This window comes from Pogona vitticeps, chromosome 6 (genome assembly GCF_051106095.1).
Source record: "Pogona vitticeps strain Pit_001003342236 chromosome 6, PviZW2.1, whole genome shotgun sequence".
Classification (NCBI taxonomy): Eukaryota; Metazoa; Chordata; class Lepidosauria; order Squamata; family Agamidae; genus Pogona; species Pogona vitticeps.
Genome location: NC_135788.1, coordinates 51414675 through 51431653, shown reverse-complemented (window position 1 = coordinate 51431653; position 16979 = coordinate 51414675). Strand labels below are relative to the sequence as shown.

At 44.0% G+C, this 16979-nt stretch overlaps 1 protein-coding gene across 4 annotated transcripts in view; it reads left to right on the top strand.

The window, feature by feature from the left end:
* Nucleotides 1-10777, top strand: part of TOPBP1 (DNA topoisomerase II binding protein 1) — a 38997-nt gene extending 28220 nt beyond the window's left edge. For all 4 annotated transcript variants that reach the window (XM_078377358.1, XM_078377357.1, XM_078377360.1 and 1 more), the window contains 8 exons: nucleotides 1303-1526; nucleotides 3073-3239; nucleotides 4856-4961; nucleotides 5149-5312; nucleotides 6515-6655; nucleotides 8278-8367; nucleotides 9489-9650; nucleotides 10278-10777. In XM_078377358.1, coding sequence (XP_078233484.1) covers nucleotides 1303-1526; nucleotides 3073-3239; nucleotides 4856-4961; nucleotides 5149-5312; nucleotides 6515-6655; nucleotides 8278-8367; nucleotides 9489-9650; nucleotides 10278-10415 — 1192 coding nt within the window. In that variant the 3' untranslated portion in view covers nucleotides 10416-10777. The remainder of the gene's footprint in view (nucleotides 1-1302; nucleotides 1527-3072; nucleotides 3240-4855; nucleotides 4962-5148; nucleotides 5313-6514; nucleotides 6656-8277; nucleotides 8368-9488; nucleotides 9651-10277) is intronic.
* Nucleotides 10778-16979: the final 6202 nt, after the last annotated feature.

Below are 16979 nucleotides of genomic sequence, written 5' to 3'. Positions count from 1 at the left end.
GATCCACCATTTTCCGAGGTAGCCTGCTACACAGTCAGGCAGCTGCTAGTGTCAGAAAGTTCTTTCTTCTGTTCAGTGAGAATCTCCTTTCTTGTAATTCACATCTGTTGCTTCAGGTCTTACCCTCTGGAGAAGCAGACATCAAACTAATAAAGATAATAAATGAATTTATTTTCAGTAACAAAAGCAAAAGTGACATATGTCGTGACTTTCCAACCCCAGTTGAGGAGGTAGTGAACTTTTCCACTAATTTTTACACTTGCAAGTCACACACTCCTCAGGTGGCTCACAGTAAGATCCCTCCTAAGCACCTTTTATCATCTTAAACCTAGTCACCACTTTTTAAAGCCATTAGGAAGAGTGTTAACCTGAAAGGACAAACTCCCCTCCTAAAAATCATAGACAAGTATTGGGGGGTTTCCCTTCTATTCTGTCTCATCAGAGCCTCCTTTCCCTAAGCTGATACCTTTTATATTTAGATGATGAGTGAAAGGGTTTTCCTATTTTACTTAATTGCTTTGCTCCTATTGGTGGCACATAACTTTGTGAGATATGATTCTTAGTTCCACATAAAATAAATAATTAGAAGAATTTGGTTAAAGCAAACCAAAAGGAAGGTTTTTGACTGAGGGGACACAGGTAATTGGTATGAAAGAAAAGATTGATCTAAGATATGAATGATAAACGTCAACACAACAATTATATAGTCTTTGTATAATTCAAGAGCAGACTTCTTCACAGACTCTTAACTTTCTGATTTGCAGTATGGATTGGCAAGACAAACTTTTTCTAAGAAACTCTAGCACAGAGCATTTCTCCTAACTGACTACTGTAAATAGATTTCTTTTTCTCTCTTAACTCTCAGCTCTGACACATAGACCAGACTGCTCCCCAAAGCATACTGATTATGCTAACCAGTCAGCATTTTTAATCCAACTGCCAATCACAGTAGCACTCCACCATATACACTATATAGGCATTCAAAACTGTTCGTATACAAAACTGGTATAGTTAATTCTTTCTGCTCTTCATAATTCATGGACATTTAGAAGGTTGGAATTGACGGACCATACAATTTTTGCGCACACAAATCAAACTGCTTTCACTTTGGCTTTTTTGGTTTCAGCATTTACAAGTTATGGGTTGGGGGAGAAGGATTTTTGTTATCACTCTCATCAAACCATTGAGAGCTTGGAATCCTTGCTGATGTACTCCAAATCACCCAGATTCCAACAGTGAATCCTAATATAGCTTCTGACTATGGCTACTGTTTCCATCCTGAAGGTTTGTTTTGTTCCTCAGGCAGTCCCGTCAGATAGTGACTGATGTCAACACGGAGCCATCCCAGAATGAACAGATTATTTGGGATGACCCCACTGCAAGAGAAGAGAGGGCAAGGCTTGCCAGCAACCTGCAGTGGCCAAATAGTCCCTCACAATATTCTGAACAAATTCAGCCAAATGCAGTAAATGTGGGTGACCTTTCACATAGAAAGTCCTTGACTGATACAGAAATTGCTGAAATGGGTAAGAAGAGAACATGACAGGTTGAGTTGCAGCCTTTGATCTTACGTTTATAGCATATAAAAATACAGGGTGCCCCGCATAATAATGATAATCCGTTCTGTCAAAATCGCTGTACAGCAAAATTGTCGTCATGCGAAAAAAACCATTGGAATGCATTGAAAACCGGTTAATGCGTTCCAATGGAGAAATACCTCATCATCCAGCGAAGATTGCCCACAGAGAACCGCCGATCAGCTGTTTAAAATTGCTGTCTTCCAAAGCTTCTGTCCGGAAAACAGCCATTTTGCAAAGGGAGCAGAGCCATTTTGCGAAGGGAAGCCATTTTGTGGAGCCAGAAAAAAACATTTTGCGAACAAACAGTTCACAAAGCAGGGATCTAATCAACGTAAAGCGAAAAAAACACATTGGAACCATCATTTTGCGATCGTAATAGGGATCGCAAAAAAGTCATTGGTCAAGCAATTTCGTCGTTATGCGGGGTCGTTGTCATGCAGGGCACCACTGTACTTATTTTTCATTGCTTTTATTGGTGAATGCATTTACTTGGTAGGTTCAGACATGTTTTTGTTCCAGCACTTGACTACATACTGAATCTATCAAGGAAGCCACATCCTTGAATTTATAAGAGCTGAGCAAGTTTGCTAACGACAGTACGTTTTGGAGATCACTCATTCATAGGTTACAGTAAGTTGGAAACAACTTGACAGCACATAACAACTTGACTACATAGAGGGAATCTGAGACTATGTAAATGAAATAGCTGAACACATGGGTACAAATTGCCTGGATAATTCCACTTCAAGCAAAACAGCTCTACTCTTCTACCACATATTTGTGTGAAGCAGGCCAAAAGCTTTATTGTTGCATAGTATATTTCAAATTGGCTTAGTTGGTTGTTCTCTCCATATTGATGTGTCAACAGTTTATTACTAACTGTTGGCTTGATGGATTGACTCCCTAAAAGAAACCACAAGCTTGAGTTTACAGGAGCTGAGCAGGGCTGTTGAGGACAGGACCTTTTGGAGACTGTTCGTTCATAGGGTAGCCATAAGCCAGAGGTGATTTCTTGGCATGTAACAACAATTGTTGGCTCGCTTTGTGTTGGGATGAGCTAGAAAGCCATCACTTGTTGTAGCCAGTTCTCCTGAAGAGGGTGGATGCATCTTAGTCTGGGGTCTCAGCTGTGACCATTTTGCCTTTGGTGACCCTGCTACGAGTCCAGTCTTGTAACAGAGTCTGGCCTCCTGACAACTTTGCTCTCAGCTTCTCCAATACACTCAAACCTACCCACCACATTACATTGTGCATCCAAGAAGGGGGATTTTGTGTAGGTAAATAAAACTTTGGTTAACATCTTGATTATATTACCTGAACGGAAATTCCATTTGAAACAGTAGGGTTATTGCTGACTAAACCTGTTTTGGATTGGTGCATTAGAGAAGAATTGTAAAAGCTGCTGCTTTTCAGATTTTTTGGGGACTTTTATTACTCTCAAATTTTTAATTATATTTTTTTATTCTCAAATAATTATTTTTCTTCTTTATAGGTGTTGAAGACCCTGCTAAAACAGATATAATAGAAGTGCCGACATTTCCATTATGTAGAAGTCCAGAAACGCCCATAAACGAAGGCCATCCCATCCCAACTCCGTTGGCTCCTGCCATTGCCTTTCCACTGGCAAATCCTCCTGTGGCTCCCCAGCCAAAAAATGATGTAGGCACTTTGTAACATAGTAATACTTGCACTGTGAAATTGTTTTCTAGTACCTATTTGAACTTTCATTTTAAGCAGATGATAAATTAGTCCTAAATTCCAAATCACATTTTTCTCTGAGCTTCCTAGCAATTGCATCTAACCCCTTCTGTAATCATATTTGTCTTCTTATGATTGAAAGTAATAGAAATGTTGAAGCAAAATAGGAAATAACTGATTTAGTAATAATTGCATGTTGAGGGGTGTAGAAGTTCAAGAGTGAGTTTTGTTTACTAAGATTCCAAAGGTCTGACACATTTGTTGAAATATCCGTAAGTCTGGATCTATGTCAAGAATTAAACTTTATTCTCATGTGTAACTGTCCAGCTCTGTGCCACAAAATCTGCTAACTACCTAATTCTACCCTGTCTTCAGAGGCTTATTAAATACATTCTTTCAGCATGACTGTATGGCTTATAATGCAGTCTTGATGCAGAGGTACACTGGCTGTGATGGAGCTTTTTCTGCTTATTTTTCTTTTATGCAAGCAAAAATGCCTTCATGCTATCAGACTTTGCTTCTGCTCACTAATCCCAGAGATATGCTGTCAGAGAGATCTAGCAACAGGACTGCTCTGGTGGCTTAAATCTGCCAGTGGAAGAACCGAAAAGAAATGAAGTGAAAGCAGTTGGGTTATGTTGGATCCAAACTTCCTCTAGGCAAGCATAGTGTCATTTCAACAAGGAGAGTTCTTAAATACTGTATTTTTCACTCCATAAGGCACACCTGACCATAAGACACACCTAATTTTAGAGGGAGAAAAACGGAAAAAAGTTCTGTCATGCCTGGCTGTCTGGGCAGCGCTGCGGCGTCTCCCCCGTGGCCTGGGTGGCGGCAGGAACCATAACCCAAGTAGTAATTGTGGGCTCCCCACTCTCGTTTCTTGTTACCTGGTTTCCCCCCACACCCTTATTTTGGGGGGAGTGCAGAAGAGACACCTCAGCCAGTCCCTGATGGGCGTCCTGAGAGAGAGAAGAAAGAGGAGGGAGGTGGGAAGGAGAAGGTATGAAGAGGAGAAGCTGCCGCCACCGTGACAGTGAAGGAAGGGCTGGCAGAGCGAAAAGGCGAGGGCGAGAAGAAAGCTGAGAAGAACGAGCAGAAGAGAGGAACGCTATGGAGGGGAGGAGAAGGAGCTTGTTGCGCTCCCCCATTTCAAGTCTCCCCTCACATCGCATTCCGCTGGTGGCGGTGGCGGCTCTGACATTCAGGTCCCGGCCTAGTGAGGGGGATGCGGAGAGATGAGAGAAACCCAGAGCGGGGGGGGCAACGGAAGAGGAGGAGTACAGCGGCATGGGCTCTGGGGGGTCTGCATCATTTTTACAATATTTGCTCCATATTTGCTTTTTTTTGGGGGGAAGTGTGTCTTATGGAGCGAAAAATACGGTAAATTGCCATGGCCTAGGCTGGGAGGGGTTTGGGTTCAGCACGAATTTAGCTGGCCTTCAGCCTTCTTGTAAAGTTAGGATTGTGCGTCTACTTAAATAGCATCTGGCATCTTAGATAGTGCGCCATACTGTTATGGATTGAATCCTTCAACCTGTCTTCTTGCCTGGTTGCCTCAAACTCGTGTCTTTCAGGTCACAAAAATTGACCAAAAGGCCTCAGAAAAACAGCGTAGATTTCAGCTGTCTTCCCTCAACCCTCAGGAACGAATTGATTATTATCATCTGATTGAAGAACTAGGTAAGATAGTTATAAAGTTTTGGAGTTATTATTGGATTCCAGCTTTACAATGCAATTTATCCCAGAAAATATGGGGGGCTCAAAAAAATTTTTGTGACTTACAAAAGAACTCTTAAATTTTGGGGCCTGTCTTTTCTGTGGTATGGGCTACCTTTTACAATAACTGGTTACAATTCTTTTTTTTAAGGTGGGGTGGTGCTTGAGAAGCAGTGTTTTGACCCTAGCTGTACGCACACAATCGTAGGGCACCCTCTTCGTAATGAGAAATTCCTGGCATCCATGGCAGCTGGAAAGTGGGTGCTTCATCGTTCTTACCTAGAGGCATGCAGAGCTGCACGGTGCTTTGTAGAGGTATTTAACACAGCTAAAGATATGCTAGTTTGTAACTCCATTAGTTGCTTCTGTTCTAGATTACAACATGCAGCAACCTTGCTGAAGCTAAGCAGCCCTGGGTCTAGTCTGGGATGGGCAGCTTTCTTGGGCTGGAGTCGGCTTCATTGGATCTCACCTATCCAATCAAACTGGGGCCACACTGCTGCTGAGGTTGATATGGCTGCTGCAGTTGCTATCCTAATTCAGCTGGAAGTGGGGCAGTTCTCTGTGCAGCTGTGGAGTGCTAGAACATCCACCTGGTGCATGGAAGCGCCACCGAGTGCAGCTTGTTTTCCCCCTTCTGTTCAGAGGAGATGATGTCTGGACCCCTGACCGTTCACTTTTATTTGGTGCAGCCGTCTATTTGAAAGGCTGTACAGTGGTGCCTCGCAAGATGATTTTAATTCGTTCCACGAAAATCGTCATCTTGTGAAAAAATCGTCTTGCGAGGTTCCCTATGCATCAGTCTCAAAAAAAAAGTATTGTGAAGCCTTGGTCTAAGAAAAAAGTCTTGTGAAGCGGGTTTAAAAAAAAGTCTTGCGAGGCACCATAGTGATCGCAAAAACCAATCGTCTTGCGGGTTTTTCGTCCTGCGAGGCAGTCGTCTAGTGAGGCACCACTGTACGTAAGCAACAATTTGTTTGAAAGACGAGGTTCTTCGCATAGAGAATAAGGTCCTAAAATTTGTGTTCTTAACAACTGTACTCTCTGAATTATGCACCTGAGAAGCATGCATTTCTGAGCAGGAAGCATTTTGAACAGAAATGTGAACCCTTGTTGAGGTGACAATAATCTAATTACATTTGGAGATGATAACTCTTGGCTCCAGTGCAGAGAAGGACAAATTCCAGCCATGGTAGGTGTCCAGTGTCAGAGGGTGGGCTGTCTTTCGAAACACAGTGAGTTTCAGGAGCAGTTCGCGATGAACAGGAAGGAAGAGAGATCATTTTACCTAAGAAAGCAAGTTCACATCCCATAGGCCCACATAGAGTCCTCAGGTGTAGTTACAGGAGCTGTATGTCAATGCTGATAAAAATAAAGTACAAAGATTTCAATTGTTAGCCGTTATTCTCCTATCATGTGTGATTGTACTTCAGTGGTTCACTCTTGGGGGTTTATTTGAAATTTCCTGTTGGACTTGCCAGAATTGGTAGGCATATAACTGTGTTGTATGATTCTAGGAGGAAGATTATGAATGGGGAAGTAACTCTATACTCACTGCTCTGCCTGGAATCAATATTGTACAGAGGAAATTAGCAGTTGCAGCTATGAGATGGAGGAAAACAATACAAAGAAGGAAAGAGGAAACGGGAATTACTGAGGTATGCTAAATGTGTCATACTCAGTTATGTTCTTTCTAGTGAGAGATGTTCTTGTGAGCAGAAAGTACTGGTGAGTGAATTCTGCCAATTTCCTCCCCCCCCCCAGCTTTCATGCCATTTCAACCCTCAACAGTGGAGCACATGCTGGGGAGTTGCAGGGGAGGGGGAGCTAGTGAAAAATATTTCCTTTTTCACTCACAGAACATCAAAATGTCTTCCACAACTTAGATCCCATGTATCTTCTTAGTATCTTCTGTAAATCAGAATCTATGTTAGTTTCTAGATGCAGGTTTGAAAAAAAATGACCAGAAGACTCTGAAGCAAGTGATTTAGTCCAGAAAACTGGGGTGTGAGTGGAAGTGGGGGAAAATGTGACAAGTTCTAACCATAAAACTCCTGTGTAACAGCTGGGTTGCCTGTGACAATACCATATTTTTTGCTCCATAAGACGCACTTCCCCCAAAAAAATGTGGGGGGGGGAGTCTGCGTCTTATGGAGCGAAGGCAGCAATTTCGTCCCCACTGGCCCCATGGGGGGGAGCGTCGCAAGGGTCCGGGTGAGCCTTCCAGGACCCTTGCGACACTCCCCCCATACCCCACGGGGCCATTGGGGACGAAATCACCAGCTTCCAGGTGGGGGGAGCGTCGCAAGGGTCATGGAAGGCTCACTTGGACCCTTGTGACGCTCCCTCCACACACACACCCACGGGCCAGCACAGGCGAAATCACCAGCTTCTGGGAGTCTTTTGAGGCTTGGGAAGCTTCAGAAGACTCCCAGAAGCTGGTGATTTCACCCCCGCTGGCCCCATGGGGGGTGGGGGGAGCGTTGCAAGGGTCCGAGTGAGCCTTCCAGGACCCTTACGACACTCCCCCCACCCCCGCACGGGGCTGTGCGGGCAAAATCACCAGCTTCTGGGACTCTTGAGACTTGGGAAGTTTCAGAAGAGTCCCAGAAGCTGGCAATTTCGCCCCCTCTGACCCCAAGGGGGGCAGGGTGAGTCTCTAAAGGGTTCTGGAACACACCCTAGGACCCTTTGGAGCCTCACCCTGCCCCCCCGCTGGGCCAGAGGGGGTGAAATCACCAGCTTCTGGGACTCTTCTGAAGCTTCCCAAGCCTCAAGAGTCCCAGGAGGTGGTGATTTCACCCCCTCTGGCCCCCGGGGGGGCAGGGTCAGTCTCTAAAGGCTCCTATGGTGTGTTCCAGGACCCTTTAGAGACCCTGCCCCCCGTGGGTCAGAGGGCGCAAAATCGCCACCTTCTGGGACCCTTTTGAGGTTTGGGAAGCTTCAGAAGAGTCCCAGGTGGCGATTTTGCACCCTCTGACCCCTGGGGGGCAGGGGGAGCCTCCAAATGGTCCTAGGTTGTGTTCCATAAGATGGACCTCTCCATAAGGCTCACCAAATTTTTAGGAGAAGAAAACAGATTTTTTTTCCTGTTTTCTTCTCCTAAAAACTTGGTGCGTCTTATGGAGAGGTGCATCGTATGGAGCGAAAAATATGGTGCGTGAAATGTAGATAGGTGGTTTAAAATGACATTTTAAACAAGGGAAAGGTAATAAATGAGGAAATTAAATATTTAGCAGCATTATACTTTTGTGTTGTTTAAATGAATCTGTCTTTCTAGGGAGCATTTAGTGGTTGGACAGTTATTTTGAATGTTGACCCAGTCAAGGAAGCAGGCTTCAAACGTCTGCTAGAGTCAGGAGGAGCAAAGGTGCGTATTTAACTAAGTCTTCTTTTATTAGTACAGGTAGCAATCACAGATAGGCATTTGGTTGCTTTTCCTTGTGTAAGAGTAGTGTTATGGATTTCCACTCTTCCCCATAATGATGGATTGTGATAAAGCAGGGAGCATGTCTTATCAGCAGAAGTCTTTAATTCAGAGATGTGACCCTAGAGCCTGTTAAACATATTCAAAGTACTCTTTTTAAAGTACTTTCTGTTATTGTAGTTGTACCTGTTACTGCTTTAAATCTTAGGAAGGGGGAGGATGTAATACTCCTTTTTTTACATATAAGTAGCATGTGAAAATCAAGCAAATACTTTCGTTTTAAGCTCTGAGAGAATAGGGAGCATTTTCTCATCCCTAATTTTATTTTTGAATCCCAGCAGAACTCTCACTTAACAGAAGTTGATGTTTGTGAGTCTTAGTTGACAGTTTCTTTAGTTGCCTGTGGCAGCTAATTCATACTCTCCCATTTTTTGCTATTGTTTCTTTAAGGTCAGATGACAAAGACAGCCTGGTGAATAGGCTGTCTTTCTCAGCCTATTCTGGAGGCTGTGAATACCCAGCTCATGGAAGGATGGGTGGGTTAATATATAGCCTGCATAATTAAATTTTAAACTGCCCAGAGAGTACTTTAAGCACTAGGGGGCAGTATATAAGTAGCACACGTTGCTTTTGTAAAAGAAGGATGGTACTATTAACCCATTTCTATGGAGTTGATACCAAAAGGCATCTGCCCAGCCCCCCCCCCCCCCCCCGTCTTCTGGGAAGCTGGAAAAGATAGGTTGATATTGTGGGAAAGGGGAAGCACCATGAGGAAAGAAGTGCAAGGACTGGGTGGAGGTTAGGCCTATGGAATATATTTATTTATTGGATTTCTATCCCACCCATCTAGCCCAAATGTATCCATCAGTCACCATTAGCAGTACTCCATATTTGTTAAGGTAATTTTTTTAAAAAATTGCACATGCCTTCTCCATGCTCTTTCTGGAGGCTATCCACAAAGTGATTCACTTTATGACCTTGTATTGGCAAGATTTAAACATAATAGCATGCATACATTACATGAAAGAGTAACTCAGGCTTTCTTCGCACTTTTGAATCTGCAGGTGCTCCCGGCTCATTCTCTTTCTCTTCTTAAAGAAGTTACTCATCTTTTTGCTGATTTTAATAAACTAAAACCAGAGGATGCAAAAGTGAACATAAGTGAGGCTGTATATCAAGGAATAAATTGCTTGAAGCCAGAGTACATTGCTGACTACCTTATACAGGTTTGCATATCTGTAGTATAGTAAGCATGCTACTATACTTATAAGGAAGTGTTATATATCTAGAATATCGTTCGTGATGGAGCAGCTGCATATGAAAGATGCTGCATGTGTTATTGCTTTGCAGATGTATGGTTTAAGATGATGTGTGTGTGTATGATTATGGAAAGTTTTTATTCACTGTTTTTTGGGTTGTACCTCAGGTATAGAGATTGTGGAGATTAAGTTGCTATTCACTTATTTACTATGTTTGCAACATGGGCTTTTTGAGACATACGGATATTTATTTTTCTGATTTCATATGACACTGTAATACATGGCAACTTGAGTTTTCCACTTTTACACTCTAGCTAGGCTGCTAGCACTTCTGTAAGTCTGTAAACAGGCATTATCTATTTGGAAGAGTAGAGCAAAAATGGGTGGGGGTTAGATAAAGGACTTGGTGCAAATGTTTGGGATAAAGATTTATAACAGCCAAAAGCACTGGATCCTACTATGCATGTTCTATAGTTTGGTAAGATTTAAGAAGGATTAGGACAATAAAAACAAAGACATGTTTTTAAACAAAAGTACATAGGTGGGTTCTTTACAGAATGATTTGTAAAACCTAAATTCTTTTTTTTAATGAAGGAGCCACCACCCCCAATGGAAAACTATCATTTGTCAGAAGCCACTGCCCATCTCCAGAAGAGCAAAGATGGTTTATCACAAAAGCGGAAAGCTCCTGAAGAAATACACACAGTAAAGCGATTCAGAACACATGAATGAGTGCCCTTTTAAAATATGCATTTTCAGTGTCTATTTATACTTGCTTTCCTTCAGTATAGCAGATATTAAATACTTTTGTAGTATTTTGTGTGTGTGTTTAAATTTTCCATGTATTTTTTGTTCCTTGTACCTTGTTTTGTTACAGATTTCAGGGATTCCATGAATATATTTAATACTTATTTGTATATTTAATATACACTGTAAATATATGGCTGTCAGCTGAGGTTCACTGTGCCAGCTGGGAAACAACATACATTTATCAAAGCAACTGAAGAAGTCATAAACTGAAATGCTTTTCATAGATACTTCTGTTTGTTAATCACTGTTATAAGTGTAAATATATATTTTGCCGATTAACTGCAGTCCACAAATTCAGAAAACCTTAATTGAGGTGTTTAATTCTTCTCTGTTTAATAATTTAGGTATATGTCCTTGCTTTGGCTTGAGTCTTCTAAGCCAGCGGTCCCCAACCTTTTTAGCCCCACGGACCCCCCCTTGTGCGCATGCGCAGTGTGCATGCTCTTGTGTGGGTGCTCACTCATGCGCATGCACAAAGGGCAGTGCAGCGCTCATGCAGGCGCTCTCACTCGTGTGCACGCTCATGCGCATGCATGAAGGGGTGGGGGAGTGCTCACATGGGCGCAGACGCAAATGGGCTGTGTGTGGGGGAGTACGTGCAGGAATGGGTGGAGGTTGTCTCAGGCCACGAACCGGCACTGGGTTGCAGACCAGGGGTTGGGGACCTCTGCTCTAAGCAGCTCTCAGCATTAATAGAATGCAGTGGACACATTACAAACGATTTATTTTAGCAAAAGTAGCCCACCTAGTGCCTGCTTGCCTCCCTCTTTTCTGTTCTTTCCTACCCAACAAGCTGGTAAGCACCCCATTGGTATAGGAGAGAATAGAACTTCAGCAAAAAAAACCCAAACAGGTTTTTGCTGTTATTTGTTACATGCCTCTTCTCTTCTGAGAAAAGTAAATATTGGATCCTTCAGGGTGGAGAAGAGATAACAGCCTGAGCTGTGCTTTACTTTGGAAGTTGTGAAACTACTCTTAATTGCAGAAACTGAGCTTTAATTTGTATCTGCCATATTTGAAGGCAATAAAAAAGAGGTTACTTACCTGTAACCATGGTTCTTTGAGTGATACTCTGAATTCAGACAAATGGGTTAAACTGCACCTGCGCAGGACTCTTCAGAATATTCTAGAGCAAATAAATTGACCAATAAAACATTTGCCTGTGTTGTACATGCTCCGCCTGCCCATGGTACCTCAGTTCCAAATGTCTGCCGCTGCCAAGGTTCTGATAATTGAACGCTATAGGCAAGCCATGATGGACAGTGGGGAAGTTGGGCGGGACGTGTGAATTCACAGAGTACCGTTTGAAGAACCATGGTTACAGGTAAGTAACCTCTCTTTCTTCTTTGTGGTCTCTGTGAATACACACGAATGGATGACTAGTAAGCTCACTTACTGGAAGGAGGGCCGTCACGGTAGAACTGAAGTCAGCACAGCCCTTCCAAAACTTGTTTCTTGTTTGGCTCTGACATCCAGCCTGTAATGTGTAGCACAGGTCATCGGTGTGGACCAAGTAGCTGACCGACAGATGTCATACAAATCAACCTCACGCAGCCAAGCAGTAGAGGTAGCCATGACTCTAGCAGAATGAGCCTTCAGCACATCTGGTGGGGTCTTGCCAACCAGCTGATAGGCTAATGCGATGGCAGATACTATCCATCTGGACACAGATTGAGAGGAAGCTGGATGACCTTTTTTGGGTCCATGGAAACAGACAAACAATCTAGGAGATTTACAGAAGTCCTTAGTCCTAGAAACATAGAAAGCCAAAGCTCGACGAACGTCAAGGGAGTGGAGCATGCGCTCAACATCTGAAGAAGGGTTAGAAAATAACGTTGGGAGAATCAAAGGCTGATTAACATGAAAATTCAAAATCACAGGAGGAATGAAACATCAGGGTATAAGATGACCTTATTGGGATGGAACTGTATATAAAAGTATCAGCCTGTAGTGCAGCCAACTAACTCACTTTCTACGCAGATGTAATAGCCACCAAAAACAAAGTCTTTAGTGACAGACGTTTCAAAAAGTAGAGGCCATAGGCTCGAATGGAGGTTGCGCAAGACCCCTTCAACAGTGTCCGTAGTGACCATTGAGGGATCGGTTGCCAGACAGGAGGACGAATATTGTGTGGTCCCTGTAGGAATCTCTTAACAGGGTGTGAAAATAAGTGGGAAGCATCTGAGCCCACAGGTTGATATGAAACAATGGCTGACACTTGTGGAATGTGCCAGACCCATATCAAACAAATGACGTAGGAAAGTAAGGAAGGTCCTTACAGAAACTGGGATAGCGACCAAACCTCTGGTCTCAGCAAATTTAGGAAACACTGACCATTTATAAGAGTACAGAAGTTTGGCTGAAGGCTTCCTAGCCCACTGGAATCCTCCAAGCCATACTACGTCACTCAGGGTCTCATTTACATGAACCTATGAGAGGAGTGGAGGGGCGGAGTCACCAGATATAAGGGGCTTGGCAAGAGAAGGAGGGGGTTGATTGTGGAGATGGTTGAAGGTGGTTGTTGACAGTGGTAGAAAGAAACTGTTGAGGGAGATCGAGATAAGATATAAATAATAGTGATAAGCTGGTCAAGATGAATAAATATACTAGGTGGTGATTATGTAGAAAATTATCTGACACTTGAATGATCTGATTATAAGCATTAAATAAAAGAACATCTGTGATTCTGAACAACTTTAATACACCTTAATAAATACATAACTTGTTGGCAGTAATCAGGCAAGTGTTTGTCTACAGTTCTTGGTATTGTGGATAAAAGAAAATCCACCGGTGGCAGCAAGGAAAAGAAATGTCTCAAGTGGTCAGAAGACGTAGTGTGGGCTTGTGTGGTGAAACAGGCAGGGGACACGTGGGTAAACGTCACAACCCACCATTTATAAGAGTACAGAAGTTTGGTCGAAGGCCTCCTAGCCCGTTCAAGCACTTCTTTTATAGCAGGGGAATCCTCCAAGCCATAAAGTGGAGCAATTCTACATCTGGGTGACAGACATTGCCTCCCTCCTGAGTCAGGATGGTTGCTGAGGCAGTCTCAAGTAATCTGTCGCAATTGTCTTGAGGGTGGTAAACCATGGCTGCCAAGGCCACCACGGAGCCACTGGGATAGCATCCGCCCGCAACTGATGAATTCCAACTATCGTCCTCTGAATGAGTGGGACAGGAGGAAAGAGATAGAGAAGAACCTCATCCCATTTCACCATAAAGGTATCTCCCAAGGAGCCCATGCCTCTCCCTGCTCGAGAAGAAAATCGATCACACTTTGTGTTGAGCTGATTGGCACAGATGTTGATAGCCGGTGTGCCCCAATGTCTGCAGATCTGGGCGAACACAGAGTTATCGAGGACCCATTCGTGCATCAGAGTGGTCAGACGGCTCAAGCAGTTGGCCACAATGTTGTCCTCCATTGCCACATGGATGACAATGGGAAATACGTGATGATCGTAACACCACTCCCATAGGTGGATTGCTAAGTATAGGAGAGACGACGAGTGTGTGCCTCCCTGCTTTATGTAGTATAGAGTGCTCATGTTGTTTGTAGCCACTTGTACTCCACGATTGACCACCAGCGGGTAGAATGCGCGACGGGCCTTGATTACTTCGAGCACTTCCAGATGATTGATATGCAGCAGGTTCTCTGAGTTGGACCACGTAGTGTGGATCTTGTGAGCGCAGCAATGCGCACCCCATCCTGTTGTGCTGGTGTCATAATCTGAACAGACAGTTGAAGTGGTCTGAAAGGCCGACCAATCAGAAGATGCGGCCCAAATGTCCACCATGTGGTGTGGTTGTCCTGTATCGGGTCGAATTGAGTGAGATACCATGCTTGCAGTGAACACATCTCCAGCCATGCATGAGGGAGAGCAGACATGGTGGAAGCCATAAGACCCAGAAGATGTTGCATGTGATGGGCTGACACCTTGGCGCCCAGATGAAATGGCAAATAGCACGACGTAACTTGATAATCCTCTCGGCAGGGAGGCTCTGTTGGAGTCCAAACTGCACCAATGTAATTCACGACTTGAGATGGTTGAAGATGGGACTTCGTAAAGCTGACTTGAAGTCCCAGATCTGCCAGAGTTTGTAACACAAAAGTTGTGTCTTGTGCCTTGGCGCAAGAGCCTGCTACGATCAGCCAGTCGTCTGTGTATGGAAATACCATGGTGTTGTTTAGACGCAGATAGGCTGCTACTGGAGCTAGACACTTGGTAAAAGTTCTTGGGGCGGTGGCAAGCCCAAATGGTAGGCTGCAGAATTGGTACACTGATCCTTTGAATACAAATCAGTGATATTTGTGATGGAGCTTGTGTATGGAAGTATGAAAATAAGTATCCTGTAGGTCTATCATGACAAACCAATTGCCTGGAGAGAGAAGAGGGACAATGGATTCTAAGGTGACCCTTCTGAAACGTCTCGGATGAAGGTAAGTATTCAGACAGCTGAGATCTAGAATTGGTCGCAGGCCTCCATCCTTCTTGGGAACTGTGAAGTATTGGGAATAGAACCCGTCCAGTGCTTCCTGAGAAGAAATGCATTGAATGGCATATTTCTGGAGAAGGAACAGAGACGACTTCTAGAGCAGGTGAATGAGATGTGATTTTGATATAATCAAGAGGAGGAAGATCTGAAAACTCTTAACAGGTAACCAAAATGTATGATGGCTAGCACCCAAGTGTCCTTGGTGATTGAAGACCACTTGCCAAAAAAAAGGGGGGCTAGACGAAGAAGGTGGGACAGATTGAAAGGAGAATTCAGTAGAGGACAGTCAAAGATATTGCTTGCCCTTGGCAGGGCAACAGAAATTCTGATGACATTGACCAGAAGCTTGAGTTTGGAAAGAGGTAGTGGCAGAGGAAGATGGAGGAGGATTAGATCTTTCTTGAGGAAGTTTATACTGACGGTAGGCCTGCTGATAAGGTTGTTGGTATGAATTGTAAGAAGTAATGGGTTTATGCCACTGCTGCTGTTGGTATTTAGGCTGCTGGACATAATAAGATCTTGCTGTTTTTCTGATCTTATGCAGATTCTCCATCACCTCATCAGTTTTCATTGAAAAGCCCCATGCCATCAAACGGCAGCTCCTCAATACGGGACCTGGTGTCGTCATTGATGCCTGCTGAGCGCTGCCAGGCATGCCTCCTAAGAGAGATAGCAGATGTCAGAGATTTGGAAGCAGCATTGGCTGGATGATGCAACGCCAGTCGTCGCTGCTTCGCCAACGTTGTTTCCAGGTGCACGTTGAGAGCTGCAGCCCTAGTCTCTTCAGGTGCGGCTTGTAGAACTGGCAGGATCTTGTTCCACGATTGTCTTTGGTAGGCGCCCATCGCTGTCTGATAATTGGAGACTCATTATGAATGACGCTGTGCGACGGCCTAAAACATCCAGCTTACGACCCTCTGGATTAGTAGGGGCAACCTTGGAACGATTTCTGGCCCTCAACTGCACAATGATGGAGTTCAGGGCAGGATGTTTGCTTAGTTGTATCACCACCATGCATTCTGTAATTGTTCTTGATGTGTCTTGACAATTGTAGAGATGCGGATGGCTGACTCCATGATTCCTTAATAAAGACGGAATAAAGGCCAAGCTCAAAGATCAAGTCCTGCTTGGTGGGAGGAGGTTGGTCTGTGCTAAGCTCCAATGACTTGGCCATCTGTAAAATTAACTGGGAATATGAGGTAAAATCTTCAGAAGGAGATGGGGGATGGATATCAGACATATCAGAGTCTGGTGTAGGTAAGTTTGAAAGTGATTCTGTAGAAGCCTCCGAACGATGGTCCTGCTGTGACACGGAGGATAATGATGAACCCCTGGGAGGTGAGGAAGAACGATGGTGAACCCTCAATATGGAGGCTGTAGCCCGTGAAACCAGTACAGAAGACTGAGTTTCAGGTGGATAAGTGGTCTTTGTATGCACTGTCTGTTGAGATGAATGAGAGTGCGAGGACTTCGGGCGCGATACCAATGATGACGGTACTGATGGATCCCGAGAACGCTTTGGAGGGTGAAGTGTACCCTGGTGTTGAGGAAGCATACATTTGGTGGTATGCCTCAAAGTTGTCAGGTCGGGCTGGATGTAGACTTGGTGCCAATGTTGAGGTTGCAACGGTGACTGAGAAGACTCCGATGGCGAAGCATAAATGTACCTAACTCTTTTGAGTATTATATATTCACTGGTGTCAAAATCAGGGGTCAAAGTTGTCTTCATAGTATTGGTGTCGACCACCATACTGATCCATTTCTACATAAAGTGGTTCCTGGTGTTCCAGAAAAGCATGATGCCGAGAGGGATGTGGGAGTACTATCACATCTCACTGCTGAGAAAGTTGTCGGCGTGGAAATAATGCGATACTTTGCAAGCTGCTTATGAAGAGGAGATTGTTGCAGTGAAACTTCCAAGTTAGATAACTCAATCACCATTGCCCACCCGGTGGAAACAGGGTCCAAATGGGCTGAGGCCAGGCTGGAGAA